The 21,819-nt window shown below is 46.8% G+C and overlaps 1 protein-coding gene across 8 annotated transcripts in view; it reads right to left on the minus strand.

Moving 5' to 3' along the window:
* ZYX (zyxin) overlaps nt 1-21,819 on the minus strand; it is a 29,457-nt gene that overhangs the window by 6,941 nt on the left and 697 nt on the right. For 2 of the 8 annotated variants that reach the window (XM_042031348.1, XM_042031342.1), the window contains exons 1-2: nt 2,490-2,594; nt 1,768-2,028 (exon numbers count right to left, since the gene is read on the minus strand). In XM_042031348.1, coding sequence (XP_041887282.1) covers nt 1,768-2,028; nt 2,490-2,505 — 277 coding nt within the window. In that variant the 5' untranslated portion in view covers nt 2,506-2,594. Of the gene's footprint in view, nt 1-1,767; nt 2,029-2,489; nt 2,595-2,828; nt 3,859-5,208; nt 5,411-5,438; nt 5,963-20,633; nt 21,051-21,819 lie in introns of those variants that run through there. The other 6 variants (XM_042031347.1, XM_042031340.1, XM_042031341.1 and 3 more) reach the window with 6 other exon arrangements.

Consider the following 21,819-nt stretch of genomic DNA (forward strand, 5'->3'; position numbering starts at 1 on the left):
ATCCTCATCTGTTGTCACATTGTTTCAGATGCACTAAAAGCCTGTTTTATTAATTATTCACAGGACAAGAAAGTTCCTCACGAAGTTGTTATACCAGATTTACAGAATGATCAATACTAAATGTAACATTCCTACAGGAGTACTAACTTAGCCATCCTGTCATTTAAGACAGAGAGACCAACTGCTATAGCTTTGTATCATAAGTTTTGTTTGGGAAGTGTATAAGGAAGGCACAGAAGGACTGAAGATATGCACCAGAGAAGGATCAAATCAGATGCATTTCTCTCATGACTGAGTTTTGGTGGCTCATCTGCACCTCAGCTGTCTTGCTGGCAGCCCTTACCCAATGATGACACAGCAGCTTATGACAAATGGTTCTTTTGCTAGTTTTTCTGTCTAGTTACTCCATAATACCCACTTTAAGGATAAGAGAAGCAGAGCAAGCAACACCCAACACACACACTGTACATCGAAAAATAATTTTTAACATCCACCTGTCTACTTCAGGTAATATCTGTGTCAGTCTGAGGCCTTCTGACAGACACATCCCTAATCCAGACAACTATAGCAGAAAATGATAAATCCTAAGATGGGACCGTGGTTTCCACAGATACAAAATTCCAGCCAACAACATACAAGAAATAGGTCACCAGAGTTAGCTGGTATAATTTCAGGAGGCAGAAGCACCAGCATGTCCTTGTGACTTGAGAAATGGGAAAAACGGCTTAATCATTTCTCTCCTCTAAGCCCAGGACCACTCCTCCTACCATCAGGTCATCTGCCCAGCAACTTAGCCTGCTAACCTAGAAAACATCAGTGTTGCAGTCTGTGCTAAACAGTGAAACAAAAGACATTTAAACCAGCAGTTGGCATTCTCCAAACATGTGTGTCCTGACTGAGGCACACTCTTTCCTTGACAGAGCCTTGGGGAAATAGGCAGCATCAATCATTAGCAAAGGGTCCCTACCAAAATTTCTGGTGGCCCCATGCTGATCATGAGTTCAAACTACAGTCATACAACCAGTAACCTGCATCTTGAAGAACACAAAACCAACCAAGCAAGAAAACATGGAACATAAAAACCACTCTAGCACTGCAGGAAATGAAAAAAAGGCCACACAAAAAAAGAAAGAAAGAAATAAGAAAACCACAGTGAAACAAGAAGTCACTCTACACAGGAAAACCCAACCCAACCCACTAGGAAAAAGTACAAAACTGTACAAGCCATACAAACTAAACTCTAAGTCTCACTTCCTGTTTATCACCGCTGCCACTATTTATTCACCCAATTATTTCTCCCTTCTCTTTTCCAGCACCAACGATGGCAATTGCAGAGTCCACAAGAAGGACAGTCAGAGATAACCAACTTAAGCTGGGACCAGTCAACAAGAAGGACAACAGTGTGATTCATCACTATCAGGGTCAACTTTTCTGCAACATACTTGCTCTCAGACACGCTGGCCAGAAACAGACTGCAATTACACAACTGTGCACCCAGGGAATACTGTGAAAAATCCACTGCGTTCCTCCAGCCTCAGTGCAGTGCAGGATGGCCTCTCCCCTCCTTTCCTAATGGAGATACTACCTAGACTGAGATCCCTTTCCAATCCATTTATCTCGTTATGGAACCTGCCAGTCTCTACAGCAAGAATACCCATCACTTACAGCAGTTATGACCCTGGTTCTCATATTCAGCCCAGTCACAAACCTCCCACCCTAAGAATACAGAAATGCATATTCACATCTGCCATAGCAGCCTTCACCTACCTTCTGCCAGCAGGGACATGGGTGGTACTGGAATCTCCCCCACCTTCCCTATCTGAGCACGCTGGGCACCAGGTCCAGGAGGTGGGGGCAGCGATGACTCTGACGCACCCCCAGCCTTGAAGGGGTTCACCTTGGGTTTAGGGGCAACCACGGGTGCAAACTTCTTCTGTGGGTTGTAGAAGGAAGGGGTAGAAATGTTGATGCTGACTGTGGACGTCATGCGGGTCCCTGGAGGACCTGGGGAGGCCATCTTCTCAGCACCTAGCAGGAGAGAAGAGGGAGGAAACCTGTATGAAGTCATCCTTGAGCCAGAGTGGAAATTAATGGAGAAGAATATGTGAAACAAAGGGATACAGGAATTTAAGTCAGGCCAGAAGCTGAGGTGCCTAAGCAGCGCACTTACAAGACCAGCACAGGAAAAAGGAGGAACAGAAACTGCAGACAGCTCAAATGAGCCATCACACTTCACCATTTCAACTAAGGACGGCATTAACCACAAATGGGTTCTCGCCATGGAGAAAACCCAGACTGCCACTGCACCGGAGCCCTGCACCTGTGGTGACCAGAAGGAGGGTGATCCCCCGCACCCCAAAGGAAGCCCCTGGAAATGGAGTGAGCATTTCCTCTCCCCCTCTACCCGATAACGCCAGCCGGTTCCTCTCGAGCTCAGCTTGTGACAGCGCCAGCAATGCCCCCTCTCCCCCGGCACCCCCACCCTTTACCTCCAGGCCCCTCCATGCTGCCGGAGCCCGCACGGCAGGGCGGCAGAGGGTCTCCCGGTGCTGGGCGATGCCAGCCGGTGTCTCCTCCGTGCCCTGGCCGGGCTCCGCCGCCCGCTCCGCTCCGCCCCCGCCAGGAAGCGCTCCCCGGATGCCGCCCCGCCGCCGCCCCCCGCGGGCAGCCCCGGCCGCCGGCCTGACCCCCGCACCGGCCCCGCTCGCTCGGCTCCGGCAGCCGCAGGATACCCCGCCGGGCCGGCTGTCCGGGGAACGGCAGGGCTCCCGAGGAGACGCGCATCCCTAGGATTCCCCCTCTCCTGCGATCCAGGCCAGCAATCTCACCCGTGCTAGAAGCCTCCACGGAGCCAGACGCTTTGTTGTAAAGCCTGGCATGCCCATAGCCCTCCTAACACCCCAGCACAATAGGGCTGCCGTCAGCACAGGGGCTCCGTGCCAGCATTTCACGTTGGCATGTCCCAATCAGTGCCCCTCCACACTGCCGGCCTCTCACACGGACAATAACAGCTGCTGCCACAGACAGCCCTGGTGCCACAAACATCCGCCCACCCATGATTAACCCCTGGCTGCTGATAAGACCTGCATGCCCCATTCTACTGAGTCCCATGAGTCAGTGCAGCGTGCGATAGAGAGCAGAGACCTGTCACAGCTTCCCCAGGTCACAAGCGTGTGGCAACACAAACAAACAAAGTCCATGCTGCTGAACTTTTCCTTCCCTTTGTGCAGTGCTGATAAGATGCATACACTTGGACAAACCCTTCTGGGATTTTCAAAAGGAGAATGAGGCCACAACAATAAGCAGGAGCCAAAGAGCTGTGCTGAGCATTTCCCCTGGATTCAGAATGGGAAAGGGCCAAGGCAGAAGAGTAATTAGCAAGGTCTGTCCTCACTCCCCCAAACTTTTAGGGGTCAACAGACTCGCAAGTCAGAAGGGATTGACCAACTCCCTCCATTCTGCAGTTCCTATCAACCTTCAGAAGCTGTTAAGAAGGCCTCCAGCCTTTCTTTACAGACTTTTGCCTCATGCTCCACTATTTCACTAGGGTGTAATGAACCACTTGGCAGTAGTTCTACCAGATTTGACAGCATTATGAGCAGAACACTACAGTGACAATGTCACTTCTAATCACGGGGTTAGTCAACACACAGTCTGGGGACATCGGCTGCTTTGCAGAAAAAACCATTGTCTTTGCAACCAGCAGCTGCTATCTCCCTTAACCCAGAGCAGCCCATTTCCCGGTATGCTGCATCGCACTTAGGGCACTTTCTGCTCAGGGCTGTCTCCATCCAGCAGCTGCCCCTGCCCATCCTCACTTCTGGTTATCAGTCCACCCACACACAGACCAAACCGGCTGAGAAAGCTTGGCCTTGCAGAGAGTCACCCCCCCAGCCCTGGGGCCTTGCCAATGCCATCTAAGCCTTACCAGAAACACGCAGCTCACACGGCTCCTGTGGCGCAGTTTGTGAGAGCTGTGGGAGAGGGAGTGTCACGCCAACAGAACTAATCTCAAATCTTTCTCATCCTCACATTTTCCCTGAGGGGAGAGATTTTTCTACCTTCTGTAACAGCATTTATGACTCAAGTGGAGCTATGAGGAAAGATGTCCCCAAAGGACACAGTCGGGATACCTAGTTGCCTCATACACTGTTTCCTTCTGAGAGCAAGAAGTAGGAGGACAGAACCAAGGGACACCTCCTTCAGCAAGAAGGTCATCTCCCAGAAGGTCCCATGGTGAGTTTGCCACCTGTTATGCATCCAGACAGCTTTCACTTCTTTGATCCCATGACACCACTTTCACCAGCTCTGCTTCTTTCCCGGGGTAATAAAAGCAGGAGGAACCTGAAGAAGCAGAGAGCCGAGTGACATTTTTCACTTCTGTTGGTAAAAGCAGTCTGGCAGCAGTCACACTGGGAGCCCCTGTAAAAGCCAGCCCAACACTGTAGCTCCACACATCATATCTGTACTTCCCCCATCGGCCAACTTCCTCCCAACTGAAGGGAGTCAGAGGAGAACAAAAAAAAAACAAAAAACAAAAAACAAAAACAAAAAACAAAAAACCAAAAAAAAAAAAAAAACAAACCAAAAAACAAAAAAACCCCAAACCCACCAAAACAAAAAAAACCCCACAAACAAACAAACAAGAATATTAAGAACAGATTAAATGGATTCAGGAGTTACGCTGCTTTCCATCCAGAAAGTTCTTCCAGCCTGCCCCAAAGCTACAAAGCTTCAAAGACAGCAAAGTCTATCAGCTATGCAAGCTGCAACGAAAAGCCTTAAAGCAACCGGGCTGGGGGGAGGGGGTTATTCGGAGCTACAAAGTTCTCTCCCAGATGCTGGGCTTGCCTCCTCTCTATGCAAGAGAGGGGGGAAAAAGACGGAAGAAAACTCCAAAAAGCTATGCAAACACATTTAAAACGTCAGAAAGTTTTACGACTTTGCAAGCACTTTCTCAGGGCACTCCCAGGGAGACAGAAACTCATACATTAGGCAAATTTCATGCACAAAGGGCCCCAGATTCCTCTCTCAAGCACATCTGGAAAAAGGCTCGCGAGGTGTCTCGCTCATCCATGCGCACACAAAAGAGAGCTTGTCCCGAGCAGAGCCCGGCAGCACCCCCTCCCTCCCTCCCTCTCCCCCGCCGCTGGGGCTGTGCGGGAGCGCCGAGTCGCCTCTATTCCGCCGGGAGGGAACAAAACTCACCACACAGACACGCGAACCTGCTTCTTTTTTTTTTTTTTTTTTTTTTTGTGGACGGTCAGGCACCCCCACGAGCCACGACCGTAGTCAGCCTCGCCGAGAGCGAAGGGCTGTGTCCGAGGGGAAGAGCCGTGCCGGAGGGAGCGCCAGGAAACCCGCACTCCTCCGCGCCCCGCGCCATCCCCGGGGCGAAGGACAAAGGCTGTGTCGCCAAGCCGAGCGAGGAGACTCACCTCTGGGGGAGTGGGAAATGCCACCCCCGGCGCTGGGGCTGTCGGGGCCGGACTCCTCGGCTACCCCGGCCCGCCCGCCGGGAGCAGCAGCAGCAGCGAGAGGCGGAGGAGCACCGAGCCCCGGCGCTTCCTCCCAACTCGCGAAAAAAGCCTCGCCCAGGCAAAGTTGTTTGACCATAAAAGGCGCGAGGCCGCGGCACAGCTGAGCTCACTCGCTGGGGAATGTGGCAATGAGGTAACGGGGGCCGGGGCTTGCCGGGGCAGCGGCCCCGGGCCTTGCCGGCCGGGGAGGGGGCGAGCGCTCTGCCCGCCGGCGGTCGCCAACGAGACGCGTCTGTCGGGGTTTTCCCGGCCCCCTCGGCGCCCACCCTGGGCCGGGCTCGCTGCCTGCCACCCGCACGGAGAGCCCTGCTCCTCCCGCCTTCCCTAACCCTGGAGCTGCCCCCAGTCCGTGATTTCACTTCCAGTCGCTGAGCTGGGTTTTCGGAAGGAATGCGGCGGCTCGGGTGAGTCAGGGTCCCTGCTGGCCTCCTCCCCGCCCGAGCCAGCTGTGAGAGCATCTGACTCACGCTGCCCCGATCTGCCAGAAATTAAAGCAAACATCAGATGACTCCACCGTGCAGAAAAGCGACTTGTTCTCCTTGTACTGGCTGCAAGGCAAGCACTATTAGCTGGTTTATATCAAACGCTATCCACATGAATTGCTTTGTTGGATTCTGAGTGCTGCACATCGGTTTTATTTTTATCCCAGTGCTCGCTGGGGGCTCGGCCCGCTGTAGAACAGGGGCAGCCTGACCCAGCCCAAGTGAACGTAATTTTCAACCCCAGCTTTTGCTGCTTCTCCTTGCTTCAGAGGCTCTCAGAGAGGAGGAGCACCAATAAACACACTTCCTGTGCTTTGTGCAATCGTTGTATTTGACTTTGGAATCTGGCCTTAATATTGGGGTTAATACCCCTACTGTTGCAAGTTCCCTGGAGAATTACTGTATTTGGTAATCCCCAGGGGACTTGGGGCTTGTCTGCTACAAAGACTGACCTATCAACACAGGTACCTTTCAGTACTGATAATTTACTTGTGGGTGGGTAAGCCACGAACCACACCAGTGACACTCCCAGTCTGCACTACTGCAAAACGCTCATATTAGAGAGCTATGCAAAGAGATTCATCCAAGGTTTAAATCCAGTGTAAACAAATCTTTAATTTGACACGTAAAGTTTGTACAAAGGGATTGTATCTTTTATTTAACCAGATGATACGGCTGGAAAAATGTCTGAGGTTTTTTCACTGTACATACCATATGAAAATGCCACCCATAGCAATGCACAGCACTGAGCATCTCACTCCTTACACAGCTGGAACCACTGCTATAGCTCTGAATTTCTTTGAGATATATAGCTCTTCTGTGGGTGCTAAATAATCCTGTTTACTGTTGCTTTTGTAGGCATGGCATCAGCTCTGTTACCTCCCATAATTACAAAGTAATTATATAGGATAAAAAATGTGTCTCTGTGATGGGTCTTCTTACACTGTCACTTTTCTAGTGCAGAAAATCATCTTCCTTCTTGTTCAGGTAAAGATGTCAGTGCAGAGCTAAAAAGAATTCAGTGTATAATTGCGAACCAAATTCTGGAACATCACAACGCACCTTACACAATGAGCCTGACGTCAGAGAACTCTGCCACTCTTCCCTGTGCTAGCTCTGACTTCAGAGAAAACAAAGAATGCCTCAGACCAAGATCAAAAAAGTGCCGAGTGAATATGAAAAAAAATCTACGCTTTCATATTTTCTGGTCACATCCCCATAAATCCAGATGCTTGCAGGTTTGATTTTCTCACCAGTGTGTTGATGTTAAAAGCTCATGAAAGCAGATCAAGGAAAGTGGGAATAAGAAAAAGAAAAGCAGCCCTCTTAGACATTTTGTATTAACTCCTCACTACGAGGAAACAAATACAAAACAAATGTTTTGCAGGTTGCACGTGTGAAAGCTAGAATTCTCAAATCAGAATACATCAGAATACACAGGGGGAAACTAATCTGATTTTGTGCTTGCCACGTAGTGAATTTAAAGTTTGTGCTTTTGTAATTGGAAATGGAGATTAACTAACTTCCCTGTTAGTTCTGATTCCTCCAGAAAGAAAATAACAATCTCCTTATGCTAACAATTGTCCTTCATGCAATTATTGGCTTGAAAAAGTAGGCATTTTTCTGCTGCACATGAAAATTAGAGCCTTGAGATGCACACAGTTGTAGTCACACTCATTAGCTGAAGCAAAATATTAGTCCTGAAGAGGCATTTATCTATCTGGGTACGGGGATGGATCAGCAGGTATACTTAGCTTGTGCCAGACATTGTTATTTCTGGAATTAGCAGCAGTCCTCTGCATAAATCACTTCGGCTGTTCCGTGCCATGAATAAAAGTGACCTGGTATTTTGGAGTATAGTGTGGTGAGAATGCTACTGTCACCATGGGTGAAGTGACAGCCCACTACAAAGCAGGTGCTGCAGGGATTTAGAATATGCAGTTCTAGCTGGGTGCTTCTTTTGAGGCAAGTGACAGGAAGCAAGGCCTGCTACTGGCCATCAAATCAAAGCTTAGAAATGCTTAGAATTCAAGGCAGCCATCTCAGAAAGATGTTTTAATGGAGTTTAATCTAAGTTTTAATGGAGACAGTTACAGAGAATCTTTGCTGGCAATTCAGTTGCGTAATGCAATGAGTAAATAAAGAATAAGACCACGCAGAAGTGGTGTGGCAAATTCATGTACTGCACTGGGATGAGGTGTGTGCTAGCACTGGTTAGGTGCCTATAAAATGAAAATAAAAATAGATGTAAGAAGAAAAAACAAGTCCTTGAATACAAAAGGAAGAATTATTTGTAAGAACACTGTCAGGGAATTAAACTTGTTGGGCAGAAAATCTTTTTTGATAGCCAAGTATGATTTAGGTAGCTGCAGATGGGAATCTTTGTGTTAAATCCATGTTTAAGGTCAGAGGAAAGCAATCTGGAATCTGGACAGGGTGCTTTACTTGCGTTAATAATGCAAAATGTCTGCATCTGTATAATTTCCATCCATATCAACAGATCAATTAGTGCCATTTTATCTCAGCGTGAGTTAGTTAACAATTAGTGACACCATGCAGGATCCCATGTATTTCCTAAGCAATGAAAAGTTCTGACTCCTATCTGTGTTGAATCTCTGATGCTTCTTTAGTCACATAACTTCTGTTTAGTCTAACCACGTTTTATTGATTAATGTTAAATTGCTACTTATTCAGCTTTCCCCATGCTGTATTAAAAGCTACGTCTGGGCTGACTGGGAGGGTTGGGAATATATAATGGATCTGCTTTGGTCTCCTCTCCTGTCCAGGGCAGGGCCACCTGCAGCAAATCGCCTGCATCCACATGGGCCAACAGATGTTACAGTTGGACTCAATGATCTTAGAGTTCTTCTCCAAGCTGAACAATCCTATGAGTCTATGTAATTCACCCTGGTAAGAGGTCTCCTAGGATCTGTTGTGCTCCCACAGCACAGCCTCTCCTGGTGTGCTCCTCGCTCCCTCCCTTGGGCAGGGTGTTCTCCATGTGAAAGACAACATCTGGAACAGATTGTCCTCTGCCAGGCTGCTGCTCACACCCCTTGTGGAGGCCATGACGTGTGCAGAGCTGTCTTTTTTCCTGACCAAACAGCAGTTTCAAGTTGGAGTGCCTTAGCGCCATTGTGGGACGCGTGTTGACAGCTGGGTGCCACACACAGAGCTGTGCTGGGGACACCAGAGCCTCATGAGACAGCAGTCCTTACAAGCCTCGTCATCTCCCTGCCTCTGTGCAACTGGCACGCAGTCAGGAACGCTATTTGCAAAGGTCATGAGTTCTGGAGACGTCCCTGAATGACCAGGGCTACCCAGGACATACAGCTAGAGTGTTTTGAAGAGAACTGAGTCTGCAGTGCAAAGCACACATCAGAAGTGTCCCTCCCCAAGAAGGGGAGCTGTTCAGCAGCTATGGAGAGCTGTGATCTCTGCAAAGGGCCACTGTGGGAGCTCATATCCCACTGTGGAGGTACTGCATGGTACACACGCACGTATGTACTTCAAAAGGCATTCCACCCACACACGTACAGTCAGATTGTCCTGACTAAAACACTAGAATAGGCCAAAGGCTTAAACAGAAAAAACCCCCCAGAAACTTGCTGTGTCATTAAACAGTTTTTTTAGTGGGGCAGATCAGTCATATACAAATAAGAGGGAGCAAAATATCTCTGAGGTATGACCTTGGTCATGCCAGGATATGACTGGGCACCAGAGCAGCCAGGAGAACAGAGCACTGGGGTGGTGTCTGTCCAGGGAAAAGCTCTATTTCCAGCAATGCTGGCAGGTCTCTCCTAGACAGAGCCATGACAGGGGCTCTGGGGCAGGAGGTGCAGCTCCCAGATGAGTTACCACTGCTGTTTCCTTATCTCCTTCCACCAAAATTTCCTGCTGCTTCTCAGCAGGCAGTGGCCTGCAATGCCATGGCTCCTGGGGCTGGCTCACTGGCAGGCTTCCTTCCCCTCACACAGCCCTCCCACACCTCCTGCTCTCTGCTGCTGGGCTCTGTGCCCAAAGAACAAGGGATGCAAGCAGGTTGTCCCAGTGGATATCTCTTCCCTCAGGTGCTGTATGACCTGTTCTGCAACTCTGGAAAACTGAGATGGCTCCTGGGGCATGCCCATGTGTGTGGCTGAGTATGGATGGCCGCCAGAGCCCATTCTGCTCGGAAAGCTGCCATTTCCACATTCCAAGGCATCCTTACCACTTCCCCAACTGTATGCCCCACCCCTTGCCACCAGCAAGACAAGTGGTGACCTATTTGGCTGTTCTGTGGCAAATACTACTGCTTGTCAGAACTGTCAAAGAAACACATCTGTCAGGCTGCTAATTAAAGAGTTCCTGTGTGTGCTGCAAGCCTCTTTCCACCCAAGTACCACGCTCCCATGGTAGAAGTCTCCTTTCTTCACTTACGTAGAGTTGTAAGCATGGCACAAACAAGCCATCCTCCTTCCTACAAACGAGTGTAATCAGACATAGGTACTTCTGGGTGCTCCATCCACGGCAATTAAGACAAAAAGTCCCAGGAATAATTCCAGTGTGTGTATGTGTTGGGGGCAGGGTGTTGTTTCCTGGGAAAAGGGTTCTTCCCCCCATCCTCCCTGTAACAAAGCTGAGAGACAAAAGCAGGTTCTCAACTCCCTTGATCTCATACTGAGCCTCCTCCCATGTTGTACAGTAGAAGCTCTGTTGTGGCTTCCCAGGGAAGTACCTGGTGCAGCTGCTTGGAACTGGAGGGAGAGAGATGCCAAGCTACAGTCTCAGTAGCATTAACCTGGGACAGGATCCTGGTCACTCCAGTCTCTACATGGCACCTGTCTGCCCCAGTGCTACTATTTTCTTGCATAAAAACTGAGGTAGCCAAATAAGCAGGGACAGGCTTTGTAAACTGCTAACTCCATGTTTTGTAGCATGCCTACAAAGGTGTGCTGTGCGTATGCCAGGGCATGCTGGACTTGTGAGCACATTAGGAATACACAAGCACATTGCTCTGGTCAGGAAGAATGAAGCCTGGTGTAGTCCATGCCTGCATTATCTACAGGGTGTGGATCCTGCAGCAAACCAGCCTCATAAACCCAAGTAATTATTTAACTCCAGATTGGAGTCCTGGCAAAACCTAGTATGTACACAGTGTAGATGATCGTGGAAGCAAGGCCCTGGAGCAAAGCAACAAACCAACCAACCAGACAATACAGGCATATGGTCCAACACTCTGCTTCCTCCCCCCCCAAAAAAAGGCCAAATGTTATCCACAAGCTGCACAGTAAAACACCATTTGAGTACAGCTGTAAGAGGTGCAGCCCCCCAAGCCCTTGCTTTCCAGTTATCCAAAAGCAAAAGGTGTGGGGCTGTATGAAGTATCCTGCAGTTCCCAGGTTTAGTACATGTGGCTACTAGTACCTTTGCTAGTTAATTTACTGATGGTATTGATAAAAGAATGGCCAGACAAAAATCTTTGACTGTTTCATGGGTTTTTCAGGAAAATTAGCAGGGCCTTGCAGTGGAGATACTGTCCTTCCAGTGGCAGCTAGGAGTCCGTGACAAGTGACAGCTTATGGGAGAGAGCTGGTTTTCAAGCAGAGTATGATTTCCAGTAGGTTGAAAATATAAGGTGTAACAGGCCTTACTAAAGATCTGTGCTAAGTTCCTTTTGTATCCAGCAAAGTTATTGAGCACTGTATGAAAGCCACTGACTGGAGAACTGGGTAGTAGTGGTTACAGGCCACCACTGCCAGTGTTTTGTAGCTAGTCCAAGTGATATTGAGAGATCAGTAGCCACAGCTATCGCTCAAAACGCAGGAGAGGTCCTCAAAAAGTGTTCCATCTTGTATTAGTATGTCAATGACTATCGGCACATTTCTGGACATGTATTTTCTTCAACCAAGGCATTCTTCAGTTGCCTTGATTAAGGTCAACATGATGACCACAGTACTTGGCAAACCTCCTGACCCTTTGCTTTCATGGCTCATGAAAGAAGTCATTTGGAGCCTTTAACCTTACCCAAAATACTTCAGTTTCCATGTAAACCACTTTAGATATGCATTTGGCCAGCTGCAATCTACGTGAAGGTCATCTGTGTTTAGGCTTAATATGCAAATATACTTCTTCCCTGGGATTCTTGAGTCCCAGGTAATGTCTGTGACAGTGCTGGCTAGAAGTTGGGAGCAGCAGGTAGTGAAAGATGCCTAGAAACTAAGCCAGCAGAATCTCATCAAGTTGCTAATGAAAATAGGCTCAGGTTATGAGGAAAGCCTTATTAAACCATTTTCTACAGAGTGACTGATGGTTTCAGAGACAGTGTTACACTTGCTGCTGCCAAAGGAAACGAACGGGATGTTTACAAAGCTATTTCAGTGTTGCTTTTCCTGGGCTTCCCACCAACAGCCTTCTTTCCAACACCTTGGTACATAGTGTTCAATGCCATGAGAAGGATTACTGTGTCCTACCAGTACTTATCCTTTTGCTTCCTGTTTATTTAGCCTTTGTGGCCACACTTTCCAAAACTCTCTCCTCCCAAGGTGGTCATCAAGCCTCTATCTTAAGAATACATTAAAAAAAAAAAAGAGGTCTGGTAAAAAAGGAGGGCTATATTTGGTTTTGAACTAAACCAGAAAATATTGTGGATCTGTGTAAGGGTGTGTCAAATTTGAAACTGTGCAAAAGACACATATTACATCCAAAGTACAGACAAGCAGTGCAACCTCAGATGTAACACCCTGAAAAGGGAATGAGCTGCCTTAGTTCCACTCGTCACTTGCTATGGACACACTGGACAGCCTGCATTTCTCCAATGCAGTAAAAAATAGCTCCTATTTTCTCCTGATTCAAGAAAGAGGAAATCTGCCAAGAGGTCCAAATTTAAACACACATATGGGATACTGTCTGTATCCACTCCCTGTGAAGTTTCAGAAGGAGGCTTTCCACAGGGGCTAGACTACACACTGCCAAGTGAGTCTTCCTGAAGGAGGAGACTGGGAAAGGTAGAGGGTACAGTTCATCTGTGAAGAATATGGATGAAGGTCTGGTTGATACTGTTCATTGCCTCTAACTTCTTAGATGATATCACTGCAGACAGATATCAGCCCTTTGGTGCCAAAAGCCTAAATTCAACTTAATGACCTTAGCTTCCGGTCAAGATTAGAGGGACACACTAAATTGTAGACTTTTTTTACTCTTTAATGTTGCATATTCTCAGGCCCCTGGCTTGGTTTTGAGGCTGGAATGACTCCCTCATTAGCCTCAGAATTCATTTTGTCTTTCAGTCTACACTGATGAGAAGCCTACAGTACGCTGCATCCTGCTTTGCTGTCTTAGCAGATTATACCAGAGTCCAAGTCTCCATTTGTGTTTGCTTTTGACTCAGAAATTGCTGTTCTCCAAATCCCTGCACCTCCAAGCAAGGAATGGAATTTCAAGTTACATAGTTGGTGCCTGAAGAATTCCACTCTCCTAAACATAGCAATTATTTATGTGACTCCAGGGACCTTGAGAACAGAACTCTCCTCATCTACAATAATTTCAACTCTTTCTCCCAGCTGACAGTAAACTGAGGAAGAAGTGGTAAATAGGAAAATATGATGTTATCTTACCTACTGTGGATTAAAACAAATTTTGGGGAGATAGAAAGGAAGAGCAGCCTTCTGTGAGAGCAGATGAAAGCTAAGAGCCTTTGCCTTAGCCCAGTATTGATATATAGTACCTGCCCAGACCATGTGCTGCAACAATAAACATAATTATTCCAAGATCTTCTAGTAGCCATCTCTTGAATTGCATTGGTGGATTTCTTTCAAGAATCAGCTATGATCCCAGCAAGTCTGAGGCTCTTCTTTCCTGAGCTGCTTCTGATAGGTGATGCCTCCCAGCCAGAAGTGCCATCAGGATGTCAAGTGTTGCATGACAGCAAGAAGAAAAAGCAGTGAGGCAGCCTCTTCTGAGACCCTGTTCCTCAAATTTCAGTAGAGAACACAGAAAGCAGCAAGGTCCAAATGTGCTTATCAAGGTGGTTGCCAGCAGGTAAAAACATTAGACCTCAGAAGACTTGTAAACAGATGGGAATGGAAAGGTCATCTCCAAATAAGCACAGAAGGAAGCATTCTGGATCCCACCATATTCCTTATGGACTGCAGCACAGCAGAGCAGGTAGATGCATTCACATCTTCCAGAAACAGCAGCAGGCCTGACTTGATTCCAAAAATAGTTTGAGTCAATGTTGATTTGCCAGAGCCTACTCACAACAGCTGTGTGCTCTATGCTAGAGAGTAATTTCTGGAGATTTTTTAAAATATGAGGGCCATTATGTCAGTGCACGAGTGAACAGTTTAAGTTGATATTTTGCTTCAGGATACATTATACTGTCATTATTCCAGACATTAAAATTTGGCAGCGAGGACAGAACCAGTAGCTTTTAAAATAAGAAGTACTTTTCTTCGTTCAGATTTGCTTTTAAGGTTTGGGGTATTTTTGTATGTTTTTATTAAGATCTGTAAAACTCCAGAACCACGTTGCAGAAAAAAACTCCCCACCTTATTTTTAAAACAGTTAGTATCCACAGTGTCTCTGAGCTTCTAGGCCCCCATCTCCAATATATGAAAGGGAGAGAGTGAGGAGATGACAACTGATATTTTGTAAGGCTAAAAATATTGTGCCTTTTTACATAACACTGGGAATTTAAAAAGCACATTAGCTGCTTGCAGATTATTTTTAAAAATGCAGTTTGAGCAACACCACTAGTATAGATTCAACTGACATTTAGGAGAAGGAGCTGCTGTATGCTTCACTGCTGGGAAACAAGACATTCAGTAGAGGATGAAGTAAGTGTTTTAAAAAAGGCAAAATAAGACTCACACTGCACCAAAGATATTTGCACCCTAATATACATCTCACATTTATGTCATTGGTGGTGTGTCCTTTTTGAATGCATATCAAGTAGCCTTTTTGATTTTCCAAAGCAACCTCCTCAGACCTCCCCTCTTGTCACTACCTACCTGATGATGAGGAACCTTTGCATTCTCAGTGTGACTGCCAGAGGTTCAACAAATTCCTTTTTTACACTCCTTGAAGTTTCTTTCTTTTTTCCTCCTCATTTGTTGGCATCTGCTGAGCTCTTCCTGACAGGGAGGGAGTGGGAAAGAGTGTCTTATCTGAACTCACTGATCTTCCCATTTCACTTGCTGCTGGAAAAGCCCCAGGCCATGGCAGAAGAAACTGGAATTTCAGAGTACGGCCCAGCCTACCTCCAGTCTCACTCTGTGTGAGCAGGCATTTAGCTGGCTCAGACACAAGGTAAGGACATACAAGGATGCAGAATGGATTTATGAAAGATACTTGCCAGAATGGTGTTGCTGAGTAGGTGAAGTTTGTGACAGATGAGGCAGCCTAGACTTGCTAATTCTTTGGTGCTGAGCTGCAGTTCCAGAGAGTGCTGGGTCTCCTGCTCGAGTGGCAGGTGATGCATGGTCACATGCAGTAGGTCAGTGTGCTACAAAGGCGTGGGGGAGATGCTACCAGAGCAAGCTGCACCACCACAGTTCCAGATGGTAAATTCCTTTTCTGTGTCTTCTGTAAAGTCTTGAAATGGGAACTGTACAAAAATGAGATCCTAGAACTCAGCATGACACTTTTGCATGACTCTGGATAAAAACCAAACATGGATGAAGATGCTGAGAGAATACTACACTTGCTAAAAACCTGCAAACCATTACTGTTGTTCTGAAAAACCATGAAGCTACAAATTCTTAAGAAAAATGAATGGGAGGCAAATATCAAGGTAAGGTGAGAAAAGAATGGTGAACACTGAGTATTGAACATTTATTTGTGTACCAGTACTTCAAACCCAGGTGTTACACACAAATCTGATGGCATTTTAATAAAATACTGCCCAATTAAGTGAGGTCACATAACAGGGCTCTTGCAGCAAAGCATGCATGGGAGTCCTGTTTGTTGTTAGATTACAGCTGGCCCACTTCTTGCCTGGGCTATATGTGTTGGGAACACATACTTCCCCACTGTAGAAATTCGAATTTGTTTCAGAAATATTTTTTTTAATTTCACCTTTTGTTGAAATAAGTGTGTTTTTAAGGTATCTGGCTAACATCAAAGTATTTAATTCCTCTGAGTAAGATTGTCCTTTATTTGGGACACTGTCAAATGCTCAGTTTCCAATAGATGATGCCAGGATATCCCAAGCATGTCTCTACTATGGCAGCACGGGTCAATTTGAGAATTCACCATGTGGAGAAGAGGAGAAAATATTTTGGCGCTCACCAGGATGTCTCTTCAGCAATATGGTACAACATACCCAGGAGGATTTTTTGATAAACGCACTATTGAGGGTGTGGATTGATTAGTTCTATCTCAGCACTGAACTAATGTGCTCCCCTGAAGTTTTTTATGGTCTCTGGGTGCAGGCAGAACAAGATCAAGTTTGCTAGGGTGTGAGTGTAGGTAAGCATGAGCTTATATCACAATATGTAATGTAAATATATCCTACCTATCTCCACCTGTTGTCCCTTCAGTTGATTCACACAACCTCAAATATTTTCCCAGCTTAAAAGGACCCAGCCTTTCCCTTACATGAGATAAGTTGCACCACTTTCAGGATCTGAACTATGTCGGCACTGCTTTTTTTCATTCTTTAAAACCTCATAAAAAAACACTTCTGTTTGTCTTCTGCAGCAAAGGAGCTCTGAAGAAAGAAGAACTGCATGAGTCATTTTGCTATCTCATTTCCTTTTCGGTCCACATGAAAATCCTATCAGTAGCTAATACAGCTTGATGTAGAATTAACTCTTATGGCATCTACTACATTACTTCTATGAAGCAATTACTGAGATCTCTGCCAGAAGTAGCTTTTACTGGGGAATCCGAACTGCCAGTGGCAGGAGGCCAGCAGTGAAGCATATTGGAGCAACAGTCCCTGGAGGACGATTCCTGCCTCTATAGATCTGATACAGATACTATTTTTGTAAACATCTCCTACTCATGAACTTCATAGGCCTCTGCATATTTTCCACAGCTGAAGACACATCTTGCAAGAAACATGTAGGAAGTTTCTCCATGTCTTTCTATGATAGTAGCTGGTCACAAGACACTGCGTAAGGATTTTAAAAAGAACTGGAGAAGGAGACGGTGGACATTCATTTTCCAGAGTCTTTTCGTGGGAGGATAGACATGGTTGCCAATGACACCTCTGAGGACAGGAATAGACAAAAGGAAGACAGTTTGCATTATTTGGTGCTTGGTGATGTTTACTTGAAAGTGGGACGTTAGTTGGCAAGATTTATACTGCGTTTTTTTTCATTTTAGCTGGTTTTAGTGGTAGCTAAGGCAGATGACAGGGGCACATTACCTACTGTGATATCATCTGCATCCATGATAATTAATTGATGAAAAGAATAAATTTACTCAGCAGGTAAGACAGTGACAATAGCTTTGTATTTTATAAGCAGTGTTTCTTTGGAAGATGCTGTTCCAATATTTATAAGATCTTTATATCTATATAGAGATATAGGGAACATCTGGTAAAACAGCTTTAATAGATTCATCAATGACTTATGGAAAACATGAACACTGTTGAACAGCTGTCTCTTAAAATACAAACAGTTAACAATTTACAGCGTAAGCTGGTCTTCAGGGGTATGATGGAAGCCTCAGGGTGGGTTTAGAACAAGTTAAAAACTAGACTAGTTCTAAAACTGCTCTGCTATGTGCTGTTATCAGCCCCTCTATCAGGCTAGTGACTCTATCAGTCACAAGGTGACTATCTTTAGCTTTGCTGGAGTTATGTTTTCCTCCCCACCCATCCCTGCCCAGACTTACAATGACCACTCTGTTCATTCTGTGTTCAGGGCATGGGGGGAAGAGACCATTGGAGGCATGGATCCTTGTCTGTTCCAAATTCACCTTGGCATAAAACCCCAGAAAGAGGGAGTCCTTGCCACATGCTTTTTGATTACGGCATCTCAATTTCTCTGTTGCATTCACGGCAAAACTGCAGGAATGGAGGAAGAAGAAAGTCAGAGGATCTTTATGTTGCACTTCCTCCAGCAGCATCCTTGACCTAGTTTGGGCAGCACTGAAGCTCTGTTTTGCAAACAGAGGTTGCTAATAGCAGTGACCTACAGAACACAACAAGTCAAACATTCCTTCCCTTTTGCCAGCATGCCCCTCACAACAGGGGCTGGGGAAGGGGAGGTTTTCAGCTCTGCAATAAACAGAGGGGCACATAATTTCACCCATCATACAAATAAATTAGGAGGTTGCAAGGGGCTGTTTCCTACTGCTCCTTCCTTCCGAAATACCCAGCTATGTAAAAGATCTATCCATGTTTCTCTCTAGATATTTAAATACCTCCCTCTCCCAAACCTGTATGAAAACTTAAATTTACAAAGATCTTTCAGACCAGCATTTAAATCAGCACTTATCAAGCAAATTTTGTACACAATTTCCTACATGAAATTGTGCCTCATTGTTTAAGAAAGTACCCACAATGCTCAGAGAAAATTTCCAGAGCCTGTCAAAAAGTGTATTTCAAAGAAAACAAAACCATTTATGTTCTGTCATTTACCTCCAGTTCCTTGCAGCAGCAGTGGGAAGTGAGCAGTTGCTCAGGAAGAGCAAGGACAGAAAGTGTGGGGGACAGTTAGATTTATGCTCTGTTTCAGTCCCTTGTTCAGAGATTTAGTCCTGTCACTTCCCTCCTACGAGATAATTCTCATGAAATCATATTCTCATTAAACCATGTATTTCTTCAAAATGTAAAATACTTACTTTTCTTATGGTACTATATGATAAACATATTTTAACTGATTTTAGAAAGTTTGTTATTGGCTTGATAAAAACTATAAACTGTTCACTGATTATTAATTCCCTATTGCATAGAACCTACTGTACAGAAGAGCTGAGCAACAGGGTGAAAGCTGAGTCTTAACAAAGTCCTCTCAACTTCTAATGAGAATGAAATTTACTTTAAATATGGAGATTTATGTAAATATAAATAACACATAATATTACGTAAACATAATAAATAAAGGTGTGATTAAGAACCAAAAGATGGTGAAGTCTATCCTTTCATTAAACTGACTATATTAAAAATGACAGATGAAGCACGGCTGTAGGTGCCTAGACAGGTATTGCTTCTAGCAGCTAAGTGATATTGATTTCAAATTAAAAAAATGAGGGAGCTGGTGGCATCAGGACATGTGAGAAAGCCACAAGACAGACCAATAGTTCTGTGGAATGAATGAATCAACACTTGGGTATAATCCTTCTGTCCAGTTATTTTTTTCTGCTGTGCATGTCTGGCAGCAGCATGGGTGCTTGCCAGGTCCTATGTAAACTACCACCTCACTAAAGCAGCAGAAGAAAAACCCATGAAGAACTGGAAAGCAGCTTTTCAGGCAGGGTAAGTGCTAGGACTTGCTTACTTGCCTGTGGAATCACACCCTGAGGCAGAAGTCAGGGCAGGCTGATGTAGATGATATTGTAGCTTAATGAAAGGAAAGCCAAATGTGCATTTGCTAGGACTTGGGATATGACTTTGAGCTTGAGATAAAGTGATAGACAAGCTCAGGGGGAATAAAGTAAGAAGAGTCAGTTTGACTTGTCTGAAATCTTCACTGAAAAGGAAGCCACAGCAGAGTTCACTCAGTGCAGAAAGAAGGTTCACAGAGGAACAGATTTAGATTGGGTGGGTGGGTGAGAGGGAGAAGGGGATTAAAATGAAATCAGACTCTCTGAACAGAGGAAAAGAAATTGCCCACAGCTGTGTCAGGAATACATCTTCTCAGGCCAGGGTGAGGTGCAAATGCTGTTTGGTGGGGTTTGGTGAAACTGCTGAGGACAGCTGTCCTGATCGATCAGTCCACCAGAGACTGTGGATGGCAACAGCTGGGCAGCCACTAACTTATGAAACACTTACCCCAAACAGGACTCGTGTCTTAATATGCCACTCTTGCCATTGCAGTCTGCTTTTGTTTCTCTTTTCCTTGCATTTTTAGCCCTGGAGATCTGCTTTTTAGAGATGGTGGAACACCTCTGGTTAACATACTGCCTATTGTTTTCCAGTATTTTTATAACCTAGATTAGAAGAGTGTAGACATGTCGGGAAAAGTATCTTTAGTAAGCCATTCAGAAAAACGAGATGAAAACTGATAGGTTTGGAGATATATGGGGGAGGTAGAATGAGTGAAATAGAGAAAGAATTCGAACTGTGGAAAAACTTCATCCTCAGCAGAGATCTGATGCATTGTACCCAGTGATAAGCATTGTAGCACCAGAGCAGACTGGCCTCAGGCACCAGAGAGGAGGAGACTATGATTTCTTACACTTCAGCAGTGTCATGTTCACCATACATAGTAATATCTTCAATATCATGAAGAAGGAATAAGATAAAATAGCTGCATATATTCAGACAGTGTTTTGGGGTTTTTTTCTGCCTTTGTCTTTCCTACAGAGATTTTATTCTGTAAATTGACTTTCTCTGAGTAGACTTCCTGCTTATTGTTCCAGAGGGTCAGGCAAAATATGCTGCCTGAAGTCCTTTTTTTCTTTATTTCCCTTCCTTAGGCTGACTGTAAATTGTGAATGGAAAAATGAATGAACTTACCTATTCCACGGTACTGCTGTTAATGAAGACTGATCAGCTGTCTTGAGCAACTTCTCAGCAATGCTGACAAGAACTGAATTTTCCAGGCACGAGGATGAGATCAAAATGGCTCACAAGGGGTCAGCAAAATTCAATTTGCCATTACTAGAGATGGGTGGAAGGATGCTGGCTAGATCAAAGAGGGTTTTTGGGTGAAGGAAGCACAAAGGGCCAGGAAGAAATGGAGCATTTCAGAGAGCGGAGGTGGAAGGAGCAGACTGGGGAGAGTCCGTGGTACTGGGGAAGCGGGCCAGGAGGACAGTGCCTGTTGCTGGTGCCATCAGGTGAGAAGAATTTGGGCTGCGAAGGGAGCTGACCTAACCACACCTCCATCTGCAGAGATCCCTCCTCACTGCCATGTTAGCGGGGAGGACGTGGAAAAGGCCTCAGCGATCATCGTCAGGGCTGGGCTTGCTTCCTTCACGGCTATGCGGGGCCAGGGGCAGAGGCCGGGCGGCGCCGCACGCCCGAGTCCCGCGGCCCGGAGCCCCGCAGACCGCCCCGGGGGCGGATCGGACGGGGCTGAACCACCGTCCTCCCGCCGCATCGCTGCTGGGGCCGCTCCGCGGGCCGCCTGCCCCTCGGCAGCTCCCGCAGTGCCTGCGGGCAGGGCTGCGGCGGGACCACACCGGCACCGGCACCGCGCCGGGCCGGCTCAGCCGCGCGGGAGCGCGCCGGGCGCGCCCCGGGAGAGGCGCGACGCGGCCGCTGGGGGGCTGCCGGTAACCGAGTCGGTCCGCAAGTGTAGTTACCGGGAAACCGCGCCCGCCCCGCCTCCATCCCTCCCTCCCTCCATCCATCCATCTATCCATCCATCCATCCCCAGCGCCTCTCGCTGCTACTGCTTCTTACGAAGACGCGCCCGCTGCCCACCTACCTTTCCCCGTCCCCACTTGCTTTACTCTTACGGGGACGTGTCCGCTGGCCACCCCCCCCCCCCCCGTCCCCGCCCTGCGGCACCGCCCGCCGCTCACCTGTGCCCGCCCCGCCCGCTCCCCCGGGGGGCGGGAGGGGCCCCGCACCGCCCCCCCGCTCCGTGCGCATCCCGCGCCGCCCACACCTGTCCCGTTCCGCCTGCCCGCCCGCCGGGGGACCCTCGCCTCCGCCCCGCCGCCGGCCCGTCCCGCGCTCCCCGCGGGCAGAGGGG

The sequence above is a fragment of the Corvus kubaryi genome, unplaced genomic scaffold (genome assembly GCF_017639235.1).
Source record: "Corvus kubaryi isolate FWS band 111438036 unplaced genomic scaffold, C.kubaryi_AGA036_p1.0 37341, whole genome shotgun sequence".
In the NCBI taxonomy this organism is placed as follows: Eukaryota; Metazoa; Chordata; class Aves; order Passeriformes; family Corvidae; genus Corvus; species Corvus kubaryi.